The following is a 15,052-nucleotide window of genomic DNA, read 5'->3' on the forward strand; positions in this document are numbered from 1 at the left end:
GAGGTGGCATCAAGATGCCAGTGCTCCCAGTCATTATAATTAGGTGCTTGTACTCAATAATGCGTGCAGAAAAGAACTGGAACCAACCCAAAGTAGATTTTCTAGTGCAAAGGGCTGAAGTTTTTGATTATTTTAAATTGATTAAGTTGCTAAACTGTAGTTGACTTGCTTGTTTTTGAAGTGGTAAATCCTGCCAGCTGCCCTTATGTGCTTCAGAGGAGTTGTAGTATAATTGTCTTTAGAAGATTAAGCTGAAAAGAAGTATTTTTTAATTAAATAAATATCTGTTTCTGTAATGTACCTTTTCTTAATACCTGATAATCTATATCTTTAATTAACATGGGTGTAATTATCTGGCTATAAAATAATGAATATCTGAGTTTTCACATAATTGCATTATAGGAACAAAAAAAAGAAAGTAAAAATCTGTTATTTCTTAATCTAAAATCACAGATAGTGGTTTTCTTTAATGTTTCCCATTTTAAATGGTCTTTTATCAGATCTTAGCTGTGCATTTACTGCAAGCAGTGCTTCCATCATGGGACAAGACCGAAAGGGCAAGGGATATGAAGTGCCTTGTGGAAAAGCTGTTTGGTTTCCTGGGCAGCTTGCTCACCACCTGTTCTTCAGATATCCCATTCCTCAGAGGTGGGCAGCTCTCCTTATTTGTGTCCTGGTTAAGTGAGTAGGGCACTCTGTAGCTCCTCTCTCATATATCTATTTCAGAATCTACTCTGAGGCGGCGGAGGGCACGCCCACAGGCCTCTCTGACCGCCACCCATAGCAGCACCCTGGCAGAAGAGGTGGTGGCGCTACTCCGCACACTTCACTCCCTGGGTCAGTGGAATGGACTCATAAACAAGTACATCAACTCTCAGCTCCACTCCGTCACCCGCAGCTGCACAGGAAAGCCATCGGAGGGGGTGGGTGCTGTGTTTTAAGATCTGGTAATTTTTTTCTGTAAGATGTTGATTTAAATTTTAAATTATCTTTTTAAGTGACATGTATTTTGTTTAAAGATATTTTAAAATATATTTTACTGGGATAGGCTGGTGATGGGTATTAAGAAGGGCGCATATTGCATGGTGCACCGGGTGTTATATGCAAATAATGAATCATGGAACACTACATCAAAAACCAAGGATATACTGTATGGTGACTAACATAACATAATAAAAAATTATTATAAAAATATTTTACTGGAAATAACTATTGAAGAAACTAGTATAAAAATGAACTTGGCTTAGCTGTAAATGTGTAAGAAATAGGCAGCACCCTGGGCTCTCTTCTTCAAGCTGGCTATTTGTCTGCATTAGGCCCAGTTAGAGGACTACTTTCCAGACTCTGAAAACCCCGAGGTAGGGGGCCTCATGGCAGTCCTGGCTGTGATCGGAGGCATCGATGGTCGGCTGCGCCTGGGGGGACAAGTCATGCATGATGAGTTTGGAGAAGGCACGGTGACTCGCATCACCCCGAAGGGCAGAATCACTGTACAGTTCTCAGACATGCGGATGTGTCGTGTTTGCCCATTGAATCAGCTGAAACCAGTAGGTGAACTTGTGTTCAATTACTTAGTAATTAAGGCAGAGGAGTTTTATACTAGAACTGGGTTCTAACTTCAGTGCGGGAATGAACTTGATTTTCATGGTTCATGTCTACCATCTAGGAAGCTATGCAACCTGAGGAAAGCCATCTATCTATCTTCACTTGTTTGCTTTGTGCCCCTATGATAAATAGGGCCTGTCTCATGCTGTTACATGGATTAGTAGTTCATGTCTTATTTTAGCTGAAAAAGACATAAAAGGGCATTGGCAACATAGAAGGTACTTGTAACTATGTTTTAATTATTGTAAAATGCAAATTTTGAAGTTTATTTTTTATTAAACAACTCAAATTTTAAAGAAACCTAAAGGTGATTCCTTAAAAAATGACCTTTCTTCACGTAGAAAATGCTTATTAATTGTGTTGAGTGACATAACTTTATGTAGCAGCTACTGTTATATTAAATCTGTGAATTAGGGATGTTTAGGGAAAGTGAGTGATTTATATTACTTTGATGTGTATCTTCCTGTAAAATACTGTTTTTGATTATTACAGAAATGAAAATATACATGTTGTAGAAAATTTGAAATGCATAGAAAATGTCTAAGAATATAATAACCACCACTCTGATGTAATTATTGTTCACAAGTTGTTAAAGAAAAAATCAGTTTAGGTTATGTTTACTGTACATATAAATCTCTATTTTGCCTTTAATGTTATCTTTTAAAATGATTATTCTCAGATATAAGAAGACTTATGGATATGTGTGATAATTTCAGAATTAAGATTCATGGTTATGATAATTTTCAGAGCATTTCATTTGCTTATTTCACCGAACAGACTTTGAAGGTTTCTGTGTTCTTGCTTTAGCTCCCTGCTGTGGCATTCAGTGTCACCAACCTGCCCTTCACAGAGCCGATGCTGTCTGTCTGGGCTCAATTGGTAAACCTTGCTGGGAGCAAATTGGAAAAGCATAAAGTAAAGAAATCACCTAAACAGGGTTTTGCAGGTCAGTATGTGGTGCTTCTTAATGGAACAGCTACAGTCTTAACTGGTATTGCTTGGACAATGTTTGGCATTTTGTCAGAGCAAGTTCCTGCTCCTGCCAAAGTCTTTGGGTTTCAGTGGATTGACCATTTGTTAAGTTATGGTGGGCATGAAACCTTGAGCATGGTGATAAGAGTGTGCAATACAAAGAATGACAGCATCGGTGGGAGCAGCCCCTGAGGAGCCCCAGGTTCCACCTCAAGCCTGTTTTCCAGTGCCAGCATTTATTCTGAATAAGCTTTTTGAAGAGGAATCTGTGTTCTCTCTCCCTTCCTATTAACCCCCCAGCCATGGCCCTTAGGCCCAATTGCCTTTCAGGAGCTTTGCTCTTGACTTCATCACTGCCAGACTCAGTAAGGCCTGCATGTTTGGACCTGCCTTGCTTGCTTCATATCTGTGGACGTTGGGCTAAGACCAAGGTCACCTGTGCTTAAAGCCTTCCTTCCTTTGGTCTGGAATACTGCTCCCTGAATTTTCCTTACACTGCCCTTTGCATGTTCTTTGAGATTTCTTCTCCCTGACTATTCTTTGCACGTTGGAAATTCTTATGGTTTTCTTCATAACTTCTGGCTCATTGTACCCACACTTACTGAGTTTTCTCACCCATTTCTCCATATTTCTGTGATTGCTGCTACAGCTACTACAAATCATGATAGTGACCACCTTTAACTCTGGATATCCAGTTCACATCTCTGGCTAGAAGGCCATGTGCACGTACACCACAGCATGTTCAGAATTCCACTAACCTTGTCCCTTGATCCCCGTTTCCCATCACAGTGAATAACCTGCCTGCCAGGCATTCAGGCTTGATGCCTGAAAGACACCTATGCTCCTCCATCCTCTTCCATCCCACATTGCTATGCTGCCTTCTGTGGCCTCCAACATGTCCTGCTTGAAATACTGTTGCCACAACTATAGCCCAGCTAAGTTCTTGTGTTCTCCCTGCATCTTTGTGGCAGCTCTCTTAATTTCCTCCTCAGTTGGCTGTCAGGCACCACTGCAGTCATTTGTTTAGCTAAGACTCCAGGGAGTGTCACGATCTTGTTAAAGAACTGTATGTTGTGAGTGTCCAACAAAACTGTCTTGGAGGAGTCTTGGCAAGAAAAGGTGAAACTGTTTTGTTTGTCACATAGGTATCTGGTTGAAATTTCAGCAATGTGGGAAACGTTTGATTATACTAATAATAACTAACATGGATCTAACTGTGTTAAACCATTTAATTCTCACCCCTATTCATCAAAGTAGCTGCATGGGGAACAGGAAAAGGGGAAGACCTGGGGGAGGTAGAGGATGCTTATCCAGAAACACTCATCATAACACTGGGAAAGACCAGTCCTTCATTACTGACAGTATTTGGCATGGCCAGCTAATTCCCACAGGGCAGGGCATTGTTTATGCCACTTTGCAGCCATGGCACTGCAGTGCAGGGAGCAGAATACCTTCCCTAAGGCCACTGAGCTGGTGAGGGGAAGAGCCCAAGCAGGGTGTGTCATTCCCGCGGAGTCCTTTTCTCCCACAGGACAAGTAGACCTGGATCTGCTGAGGTGCCAGCAGTTAAAACTGTACATCCTGAAGGCGGGTCGTGCACTGCTTTCCCACCAGGACCAGCTCAGGCAGATCTTGTCTCAGCCAGCTGTTCAGGAGGTCACAGCTGCTCATACCGGTATGTTTTTAAGGAAGCTCTTATAGATCTGTAGGGAAGGCAGGTACTCCCATAGAAAATGGCAAAAGACATGAGTAAATAGTCCATGAAAGGTAAACAGAGATGGCTTCTAAATATATGAGAAAGATGTGCAATGTGGCCACTAATCAATGAAGTGCAAATGACAGTGTCATTGTCTTATAAGACAAAAAAGATTGAAGGGATCTGGCGGTAAGGGAGGAAAAACAGTGCTCTCCTGTTTTGTTATTTAAAGTGTGGCCCATGGACCAGCAGCATTGATGGCACATAGGACTGTGTTAGACATGCAGACTCTCAGGCTGCACCCCAGACCTAAGAAATCAGAGTTTGCATTTTAATAAGGCCCTCAGGTGGTTTATACACATACAAAATAGTACTGCTTTAACACATTGCTAGTGGGAATTTAAGTTTGTATAACCATCTAATGGGCGTTTAAGGAAATGTTACCCTTTAAAATGCATACACACACACACACACACACACACAGAGCTATATCTGTATCTCTCTATTCTCTGTATCTTTCCATTGACCTGTGAGTCATCTTGTGGGAATTTATCACATGAAAAGGCATGAAGATACGTGTTTATGGTGCTCATTATGGCCTTTTTGTTGGTATTGTTTTTAGGTTGAAAACTGGAGACACCTAAATGCCTATTATTGAGTGGTGTATCCACACAGTGGAATGCCACGGCATCATTCACAATGATGATACATATATATGTTCATTGCCATGGAAATGTGAAAATGATAAATAAAAAAGCACATTGCTGTGTATATCTCTTTGTAGATATACCATAGATTCATCTGCTTACTAAACTGTGACAGTGGAATTTCAGCTGACTCTATGTTCTTTATACTTTTCTATAAGTTCAGTTTTGTAGCATAACCTTATATCACTTTGAATAGGAAAAAACCCCAATATGAAATATTTTCTTGATCATCTGCTATTAAAAGATATGTACTGAAGTATTATGGGGAGTAAGATAGTCCTTATTTATGATCCCAAACTCTCTGGGGTCAGAGTGAGAAGGGAAAATGAATGCAGATGGCTCTGTGCAGAATATGATGCCAGCGCACTGCGAAATGTGTAATGGCAGTTCCACGGGTGTCTTGGGGACACCAGTGGTTGAGGGCTGGGGAGGGCAGCTTCTGAAGGGTGTGGCAAACCCTAGGTGTAGTGTGATGAGGAAGCTCTGTCCTGCTGGAAGAGACAGTAGGGGCATAGACATAGCAGTGAGTGTATGGGTGAGTGTTTAAGTGCTTCTCTTTGCAAGGAGCTCAGGGTTTATTGATGAACATGGGCCAAAAGCTGAAGAGGTCAGCTGAATTCGTGCGATAGAATGTCTTGAATACCAGGGTGAAACTTAAGGCTGACTTAGAGCTCCAGTGAGGACCCACTGATATTCAGGATGATAAATCTAGTGAGGTATAGGAGTATTTGAAAAAGGAAGGCCATGGAGATGAGAGAATTGCTTTTGTTTCAAGTGATAAGGTATCTTCTGGGGGAAGACATGAAAAATGGAAAGAAGGTTCCAGTAGATACTGTGACAGTGTAGTCTTTTCAATGATAACCACATGGGAAACCAGTGAAAAGTCAAAGATGGCTAATGTTTCAAGCCTGAGTTACAGGGAGGGCAGAGGATAGTGCTTTTGACAAAAATTAGGAAGTCCAGTGGAATTTGGGGTGTTTTTTAAGAGGGTACTGTGAATTTAATTTTAATATGCTGAGTATAAGGTAAATCTAATCAAAGTTCAGATTTATTCTGTATTAGACAGTAGGGACCTTAAAGATAATCCACAATTGTAGAAGATAAGGAAACCAGAGCCCAGGGAATTGGATTGGTTGTTCTCTGGTCACCCTGGTGAGTAGCTCTGGAGGCACTGAATCAGGGTTACTATCCCATGCTTGGGATAGAGTAGGGCCTCCAGACAGAGCTGTGTAGAGTAGGACTTGGCAAATTACCATGGCCACCTGTTTTTATAAAGTTTATGGGAACACAGCCACGCCCACTTGTTTACATGTCACCTTAGGTGGCTTTCACTCTGCAGTGGCAGAGTTGAGTAGCTGTGATAGACATGTGGCTGGTAAGCTTGAACTGTTGGCACTCTGTCCCTTCAAAAGAAAAAATTTCCAACCCCCGATCTAGAGGATTAGTTGAAGTTGTCACCAACCCGCCAGCAAACTCAAATGGTGAGTGGGCTGGAGGCAGTGAGACTCAGGGGGCATGGGGCAAACAGGAAGTGCTAAATGCTTCACCCAAAGCTACTCAGATTAAAACAGGCAAAAAGATGTTACCCTGACCACAAAACATATTGGGAATTGGTGTCAATTTATGGTCTGAACAGGGTTAGCAGGAAAAGCCAGGGCTAAAAATACAAACTTGGGAGTGTCCATAGAAGGGGGGTTACCCTCTGAAGTGTGTACTGAGTAAGAGAAGGTATAAGAATTGGACCAAAGGCAGAAATCTGGGTGGTAGCTTCTTTTTTGGCTCTAAAGAGACACATGAACTAACAAAAGACAGATGCGAAAAAGCAGGAGTGGAAAATTTGTTAGAGACTAGTTTTTGATATCTGAGCCTTGAAGATTTTGATGGTCCAGTGCTTGAAGAGGTAGAGATCAGATTCGGTTTAACATGTTTAATGCATTATCTTTAATAGTAAAGAAATGTTAGGAGTTGAAAATATAATGTACTCATATTTTGTTTTTTAAATTCAGATGATGGAGCACCTGCATCCCCTGACCTTGGGGACATGTCTCCTGAAGGGCCACAGCCTCCAATGATCCTCTTGCAGCAGTTACTGGCCTCGGCCACCCAGCCATCTCCAGTGAAGGCCATATTTGACAAACAGGAGCTAGAGGTACAGTAACAGCCTTGGCAATTTTAATTTGGTACATGAAATCAGGAACAATATTTTTTCCTAGATGTGTGTTTTCTTAAGGATATATTCTGAATTTTAAATGATATGCCAAAATAATTCTTATGACTGGTTCAGGTTTTAACCATGTTTGTCATAGAGCGTTATAATGCTAGTTAGAGGATGGGTGAGTTAAAGTTTAACCTTATTATTATTTTTTTTAAAGATTTTATTTATTTATTTGAGAGAGAGCGAGAGCAAGCTGGGGGAGGGAGAGGGACAACAGACTCTACACTGAGTGCGGAGCCTGATGCACGGCTCGATCTTATGACCCTGAGATCTTGACTGAGCTGAAATCAAGAGTTGGGCGCTTAACCAACCAAGTCACCCAGGCATGTCAAAGTTTAACCTTATTTTGAATATGTGTGAATTATTTGAAAAAGTTAATGAGATTCAACATGGGTCAGATGCTCAAATATTTATGGTGTGATCTTTTTCTAGGAAATATTGTTGTTGAAGGAGCCCCATTAGACCTAGGAATATTGCAGTGGCATGTTTCTTCTACTCACTCCAAAGTCTTTCTTGGGCATGCCCTGTTGCTGCCAGGCTCACAGTCCTTGCCCTGTTGCAGAGCACATGTGCTGCACAGTATAACTTGGGGCTGGGGCTGTGGCCAAGTTCCCACAGAAGTACAACATGTGACCAGGTCTGAGAGTGATGTGGATTTTCATGGCCTGCAGCATGAAGGATTAGTTGTTTCTAAAAAATCCTTCTTTTGTGGCACCTGGGTAGCTTAGTCAGTTAAGCGTCCGACTTTGGCTCAGGTCATGATTTTGGGGTCCTGGATGGAGCCTGCATCAGGCTCCCTGCTGAGCTGGGCATCTGCTTCTCCCTCTCCCTTTGCTTTTCCCCCTGCTCATGCTCTCTCTCAAATAAATAAAATCTTTAAAAAAAATAAAAATTCTTCTTTCTATGTAATATGTAAAAAAACTCTGGATAAAATATCAAAGACAAAAGCAAAACCTTGAGTGCTCAGTTTGGCAGATGGAACATACTCTAATAGAAATCCTCAGAGACCAAGACTGCAGGGAGTTGAGGGAGTGAGGAAGCAGCTGCATCAGGCTGATGGGAGGGCTGGCAGCAATCAGGTGGGAGGAAGGTGGAGTGCAAAGGGAGAAGGCAAGAAATGTTGGGCATGAGGATAGGGAGCCGTGCCTTCTTTGAAATGGCCTGAATGCCAGCTACTTGTTAGTTCTAAAAACCACTAAGATGAGAGTTCAGGTTAAAGTGGACACAGTGTGGCAGCGTTTCTCATCACCCGTAGAGCTAAAAAGAGGACACCGAGAGCAGTTAAAGAGTGAATGGGGCAGAATGCAACCTGAAATCACACTGGGAGGTGCCCAGTGTTAAGAAAGATGTAGAAGGAAACACAGAGTTATCGTTAAGAATTGAGAAGGACTGTTGCAGCAAAGAGAGATCTTTTTTTTTAAAGATTTTATTCATTTATTTGAGAGAGAGTGCAAGCAAGAGAGCAGCAGAGGGAGAGGGAGAAGCAGACTCCCCACTGAGTAGGGAGCCCGATATGGGACTCGATCCCAGGACCCTGAGATCATGACCTGAGCCGAAGACAGATGCTTAACTGACTGAGCCACCCAGGTGCCCCATAAAGAGAGATCTTTCATTGTTTTGTTTGTCTCCATTGATTCTGATGGAAATTCAGCCATCATTCTTTTTATTTTTTAACTTATTATTATTATTTTTTAAAGATTTTATTTATTTATTTGAGGCAGAGAGAGAGTGCAAGTACAAGTAGAGGGAAGGGGCAGAGGGAGAGGGAGAAGCAAAGTCTCTGCTGAACGGGGAGCCCCATGTAGAACTCGATCCCAGGATTTAGAATCTTTTCTGAGGTTTCAGTGGGAACCTTACACCTTGACCAACTCCATCTAACTTGGTTGGACTGGGACCTCAGACTGTCTCTCTAGCACTGGGTAGCTATAGAATCCCTCTAGCCTTCCAGCATTTCCTTTACGCTGGACTTCAGGGTCTCACAATGCTTAGTTTTGGAATCAGTCAGTAATTTGGGATAGTCTGTGTACAGATTTTATGATTTCTCCCTCCTTTCTAATTGCTCTGGCAAGACTGAATTCCAGCCTCTGACTGTAGTCTAATAAACACTGCCCTGTCAGCTTCCCTGCTGGTTTCCCTTGTGGTCAAGGGTTGTACCTATTCCAGTTTTGACTGCTTTGGCTATTCTCCCAGACCTTCAAACAGTTTTTGAAAATATTTTGTTCAGGGTTCATTATTATTAGTAGAGACTTAGTCCAGTGCACCCTAAGTCCCCATTACCAGAACTTCTAACTCCGTCTAGTTCAGAATTGTAAGCTTTTAGAATGAAGCCTGTCACTTCTGAGTTATTCACACTTCACAGCAAACCTTTGGTTTTTAACACTTCTAAGCACTGAAAGGCTTAAGGGAGTCCTCGGTTTCTCTTAATTTCTTCCTCACATGCTCAGTTTAAAAAAAAAAATAGCAAGTCTTAGACCCTATGAGAGTAACTGGAGATGAGGAGCAGAGAGTTTCGAGTAGTTCAGGGAAAGGGTTGTGTGTACTGGAGGTAGGGAGTCCCAGCTATAGACCCTGGCATGCATATGTTCATTGATTGATTGTAATTTGTTTCCCAGTATTTTTTATTTCCCTTATTTTTTATACCATGTTTAACTCTCAGAGTGGTTCTTTTACCTGTGAATCATTGAGAGTTGACTGGATGGTACATGAGAGAATCACATGCCATCTCTGGGTTATCTTACAGAGGAAAAGAGCAGGAGACTGTGGACGCTGCCTGGTCATGGGGAGGGGTTCAGGGACTCCTTCCTTCCCATCCAGCCCCACTCACTCTGCATTTAACTTGCTCAGCTTGTTTCCTACTCAGAGTGGCTGTGAAGTTTAATGGACATTGATAATTGGCTAATTTACTGGGCGCTGTGTATGCTGAAGCAGGAGTTATTTGACCATCACATCTTTCCACTGCATTAAACTATGAAAGTTGTCTTTGTTGTTTAACATGTTTTATCCATTCAGTTAAAAATAACACATGTAAGTCTGACTTTCCTATACTTCTGTACTGCGTTTCATAGTAGAAGCTCGTAATTTCCATTTTCTTAGACTGCTTAAGTCTCTTGACTTTTCTTAAAAAATATATATTTTTTATTTTCTTAAAGTAGGCTCTATACCCAAGGCGGGGCTGGAACTCACGACCCCACGATCCAGAGCTGCGTGCTCTACCAATTGAGCCAGCCAGACACCCCAGTCTCTTGCCTTTTATAAACCTCCCAGCTCCACTCTCATTTGTCCAGGCTGCAGCTCTGGCTGTATGTCAGTATTTGGCTGTGGAGTCCACTCACCCGTCGAGCCCAGTGTTTGAAGACTGCAGCTCCAGTGAGGCCACAACGCCTGTCCCTGTGCAGCATGTTCGCCCTGTCAGAGCAAAGAAGCGCAAACAGTCACCTGCCCCTGCTCTGCCTATTGTGGTTCAGCTCATGGAAATGGGATTTCCTAGAAGGAACATAGAGTTTGCGCTGAAGTCACTCACTGGTGCCTCTGGGAATGCCGCTGGCTTGCCAGGTATGTTGTTTTCCTTGTGGGTGCTTCACTTCCTGTGCCCACACGTTCGTTTGTAGGTTTACCTTGAAATGCTAACATCAGCAGCCTGCAGGCAGGGTGGTGCTGTAGATCCTCACTGTGGGTGCTCTGTGTGTGCTTGCTTGTAGGCGTGGAGGCCTTGGTTGGGTGGCTGCTGGACCATGCTGATGTGCAGGTCACAGATCTCTCGGATGCAGACACAGGGTCTGAGGAGTGTTCAGATGAGGAGGTGGTGGAGGATGTGGACGACTCGGCCTACGCTGTGGTCAGTGCCTCCTGTGTGGTTGCCCCACCTTTTTGTCAACCTGATCTGTGCTCTGGGTTTCCTGCATGCTGTTCCATGGGGCCTCTCTGCAGTTTTGCCACTCACATAATGAAGCTGCCAAGTGCTGACTGGGTTTTCTGTGCCTTAATTACTTCAGCTTTAAATCAGCCCCTTGTTCCAACATCTAATGGTGTTGGGTAGCCATTAGACTATACTTTATTTAAAAAACATGTTTTATATGACACAGTGACTTCTGATTTAAGTAAATCATTTCATGGGATTAATTTGGAAATGTCTCAGAAATTTTCTGTACTTTAAGCTTTTCATATTCATTCTGTTTACTATAATGTTTAATATTTTTAAAATGAATGTTTAGTGAAAATACAGCATAATATTTCATAGTTTACGTTTTAATATTAAAGATTTCACATACTTCTTTTTAAGTAGGTTTATCTGGCTTACAATTTTTAAAAAATATATTTATCTTTTGTAGTCTACTGGTGCTGTTGTAACAGAGAGCCAGACGTACAAAAAACGAGCTGATTTCTTGAGTAATGATGATTATGCTGTGTATGTGAGAGAGAACATTCAGGTGAGTAAATGCCTTAGCCAGGAGCTTTGCTCAGGTTTCCAGTCAGCAATGTTCAAGCATCTTAGAAAGTCAGAAGCCTGGTAGGGGAGGGCACAGCACCCAGCAGGGAGGCCACTGTCACTAGAGCAGAGGACAGAGGAACAGAAGATGAACAAGGGGTGCTAGAGCTAGAGAGCAAAAGGTGGTTTGTCCATAATGACATGGCACAGAGACATGTGCTTCTCAATTATCCCCATTTTGAACACTTTTATTTTATTTATTTATTTTTTTTTTTAAAGATTTTATTTATTTATGTGACAGAGAGACAGCCAGTGAGAGAGGGAACACAGCAGGGGAGAGGGAGAGGAAGAAGCAGGCTCCCAGCGGAGGAGCCTGATGTGGGACTTGATCCCGGAACGCCAGGATCACGCCCTGAGCCAAAGGCAGACGCTTAACGACTGCGCTACCCAGGCGCCCCTCATTTTGAACACTTTTAAAAATCTATTTTTGCTTGTTTTTCTTACATCGTTCTTACTGCCAATTTTTAAAAATCTTGTTAGGCTCTTTATGTAGTCCTTTCTGCATCTTAAATCCTTTCTTTTCTTGTTTTAATTCTTTTCTGGTTAGTATACTTCAGAGAAAATCCCAGAAATCATCTCATTTCATCTGTGAATATGTCAGTGTAGATAAAGGATCTGTCTTTTTTGTTTTTTTAAAGTAAGCTGTATGCTTAGTGCAGGGCTTGAACTCACGACCCCAAGATCAAGAGTCCCGTGTTCTACTGGGTATGCCAGCCAGGTGCCCTGATAAGGATTTGTTTTTAACATAACATTACTGTTACCTAACATTAGGTAACAAAATAAACAATAATTCCATAATATCATCTTCTATCCAGTGCTTGCTGAGATTTCCTGTTTTCTCAGAAATTGCTTTTTAAACAGTAGTATTTTTGAATTTGGATACAAGTAAGGTCATACACCTTACATTTAGGTGATGTCTTTCTGAAGACTCTTTTTTTTTTTTTTTAAAAGATTTTATTTATTTATTTGACAGAGATAGAGACAGCCAGCGAGAGAGGGAACACAAGCAGGGGGAGTGGGAGAGGAAGAAGCAGGCTCATAGCGGAGGAGCCTGATGTGGGGCTCGATCCCATAACGCCGGGATCACGCCCTGAGCCGAAGGCAGACGCTTAACGACTGCGCCACCCAGGCACCCCTCTGAAGTGTCTTTTAACCTGGAACAGTTTTCCCCTCCTTTTTTTCTCCTTTTCATGTCATTTATTTGTGGCTAAACTTTGTTGGATCACAGCTTCCTCCCTCCTCTGCATTTCCTGTAAAGTCAGAATAAGGTCTGGTGGGGTTGGAGGGAGCTGTTGGACTCAGGCAGTATCTTAGGCACGAATGCATCATATGGACCAGCATGCAGTATTGTTGGTTAGGTCTTGTTAGTCTACTTCCATCTGTTAAGGAGTTCTCTGTTGTTCATTTTGGTGCTTTGGTAGCCATTTGTGTCATCACCTAGACTCATCATGAGGGCTTGCACAGTAGTGGTTTTCTAACTTTGTCATGCCTTCCAAATTTATTAGCTAGAGTTTATTCTCTGAACTCTTTTTGAATCAACTCTAGTTATTCTTTATAATATAGTTTATATAGGAAAGACAAAATAAATGCTTGTTTTGTTTTTGTTTTGCTTTATCAATTTTCAGAATGGTGAATTGGTACCATGGAACTTACAGAGGTGACCAAGAAACTTTGCTTATTATCATTGTGATGAATTTATTGGCTGATATGTATTTGCTGTGTTTCAGCCATTATTCCTATTGATCAAGTTGTTCTTTTGAGTGAACACTTTGATCTTTGAGAGCTCCCTTGCTTTATGGCATAAGTTGATCCATGTTCATCTTAATGTATTTCCTGCTCCAGACATTGAGCCAGCCAGTTTTCTAAAGAGCCCTGGTTCCATTTAGTGTAAAATGATTTTGAGAGTACACTCTGGGTGCTAGAAGAAATCCTTTCTTAGAAATAGAATAATGCTACTTATAATTGTTCATTTCATCTATACACTGGATTGGATTTTTATTTTAATTTTAATCTTAGGTGGGAATGATGGTTAGATGCTGTCGAACATATGAAGAAGTGTGTGAAGGAGATGTGGGCAAAGTTATTAAATTGGATAGAGATGGACTACATGACCTCAATGTGCAGTGTGATTGGCAGCAGAAAGGAGGCACTTACTGGGTTAGGTATATTCATGTGGAACTTATAGGTGAGCACATTCTTAAGTAAGTTCTTTTACTTTTTCTTAAGTAGAGACAGAATTCTCAGGAATAAATACTAATTATAGTTTGCTTATTATTGTAATCTCTAGGCTATCCTCCACCAAGTTCTCCTTCTCACATAAAGATTGGTGATAAAGTTCGTGTCAAAGCCTCAGTCACCACACCAAAATACAAGTGGGGATCTGTGACTCATCAAAGTGTGGGGGTTGTGAAAGGTAATATTTTCCAGGCAACAAAATTCCAGATGCTAGCTTTCATCAGCTAATGTAATAAACTCATTTCTTTTTCATTCAAGGGCAAGAAAAAACAAGTATGATGAAAGTGTATGATCTATAAATAGCATTTTTTTGCTTGTCAGTGCTCTCTAGACCAGGAACATGCCTATAGTTGATAGAGTGAGGTTTATTAACTCATTAGCATTTGGGAGGATGCATACCCTGGAAAATGGGGTTTCTCCATAAGTGGGTATAACAAAGGACTAATGGGGTTTGTGTTGGATATTTTGGGAAGGGTTCAAAGGAGTGGGGGTAATTCTAAGAATGGGTGTCTTAATAATAAATATTAATCTGTAAGGCAGGAAAAAAAAATGCAGCTAGGATGGAGTTAATGGTTGGCAAGGAAGCAGTTGTTCATACTAACCAGAATGGGGGAGGTGGGAGGTTGGGGAGGGTGTCTGGTTGTGTTTGTGGTTTGGATTAGATTTGAACTTGATCAGACTGACTAAAGAGTGGTTTTGCCTTTGTCTTGATCTGTCACAGTCACAGGGTAACCTTGTTTGATGTTGGTGTTCTGTAAACTTGTTCTGTCATTCTGCCAAATGGCCTATATGTGAGTGGCTAACTCCCTCAGTTGGGGACTATTTCTGTCTCTCTCTGCTATAATAAAATGTAGGACTAAATTTAAGAAATGGAAAGGTGCAAATGATGTGAATTAAGAACTGGAAACACAAAATTCTTTTCAGTTTATATTTAATGTGATATTATTGAGATTTCAAATCAAACACATGGTATACATTAAAAGGTATCCTACCTCCATTTTAACAATTGCATGAGAAGTAATTAAAAATGCATGTGGTTTTATTTTATCTTTAAACTCTTTTAAGGCCATAAAGAGATCCTGTTTTGTTTTGTTTGAACCTTGTACAAAACCCTCTTACTGTTAAATAGCTTAGAT

The 15,052-nt window shown here is 41.3% G+C and overlaps 1 protein-coding gene across 1 annotated transcript in view; it reads left to right on the forward strand.

Annotated features, from left to right (window-relative positions):
• HERC2 (HECT and RLD domain containing E3 ubiquitin protein ligase 2) overlaps positions 1-15,052 on the forward strand; it is a 247,387-nt gene that overhangs the window by 129,116 nt on the left and 103,219 nt on the right. Inside the window, exons 40-50 of the mRNA XM_040642652.1 lie at positions 501-648; positions 727-923; positions 1,317-1,547; positions 2,413-2,551; positions 4,109-4,252; positions 6,987-7,129; positions 10,480-10,747; positions 10,894-11,030; positions 11,524-11,622; positions 13,698-13,866; positions 13,969-14,094. Coding sequence (XP_040498586.1) covers positions 501-648; positions 727-923; positions 1,317-1,547; positions 2,413-2,551; positions 4,109-4,252; positions 6,987-7,129; positions 10,480-10,747; positions 10,894-11,030; positions 11,524-11,622; positions 13,698-13,866; positions 13,969-14,094 — 1,801 coding nt within the window. The remainder of the gene's footprint in view (positions 1-500; positions 649-726; positions 924-1,316; positions 1,548-2,412; positions 2,552-4,108; positions 4,253-6,986; positions 7,130-10,479; positions 10,748-10,893; positions 11,031-11,523; positions 11,623-13,697; positions 13,867-13,968; positions 14,095-15,052) is intronic.

This window comes from Ursus maritimus, unplaced genomic scaffold (genome assembly GCF_017311325.1).
Source record: "Ursus maritimus isolate PB19 unplaced genomic scaffold, ASM1731132v1 scaffold_27, whole genome shotgun sequence".
Lineage (NCBI taxonomy): Eukaryota > Metazoa > Chordata > Mammalia > Carnivora > Ursidae > Ursus > Ursus maritimus.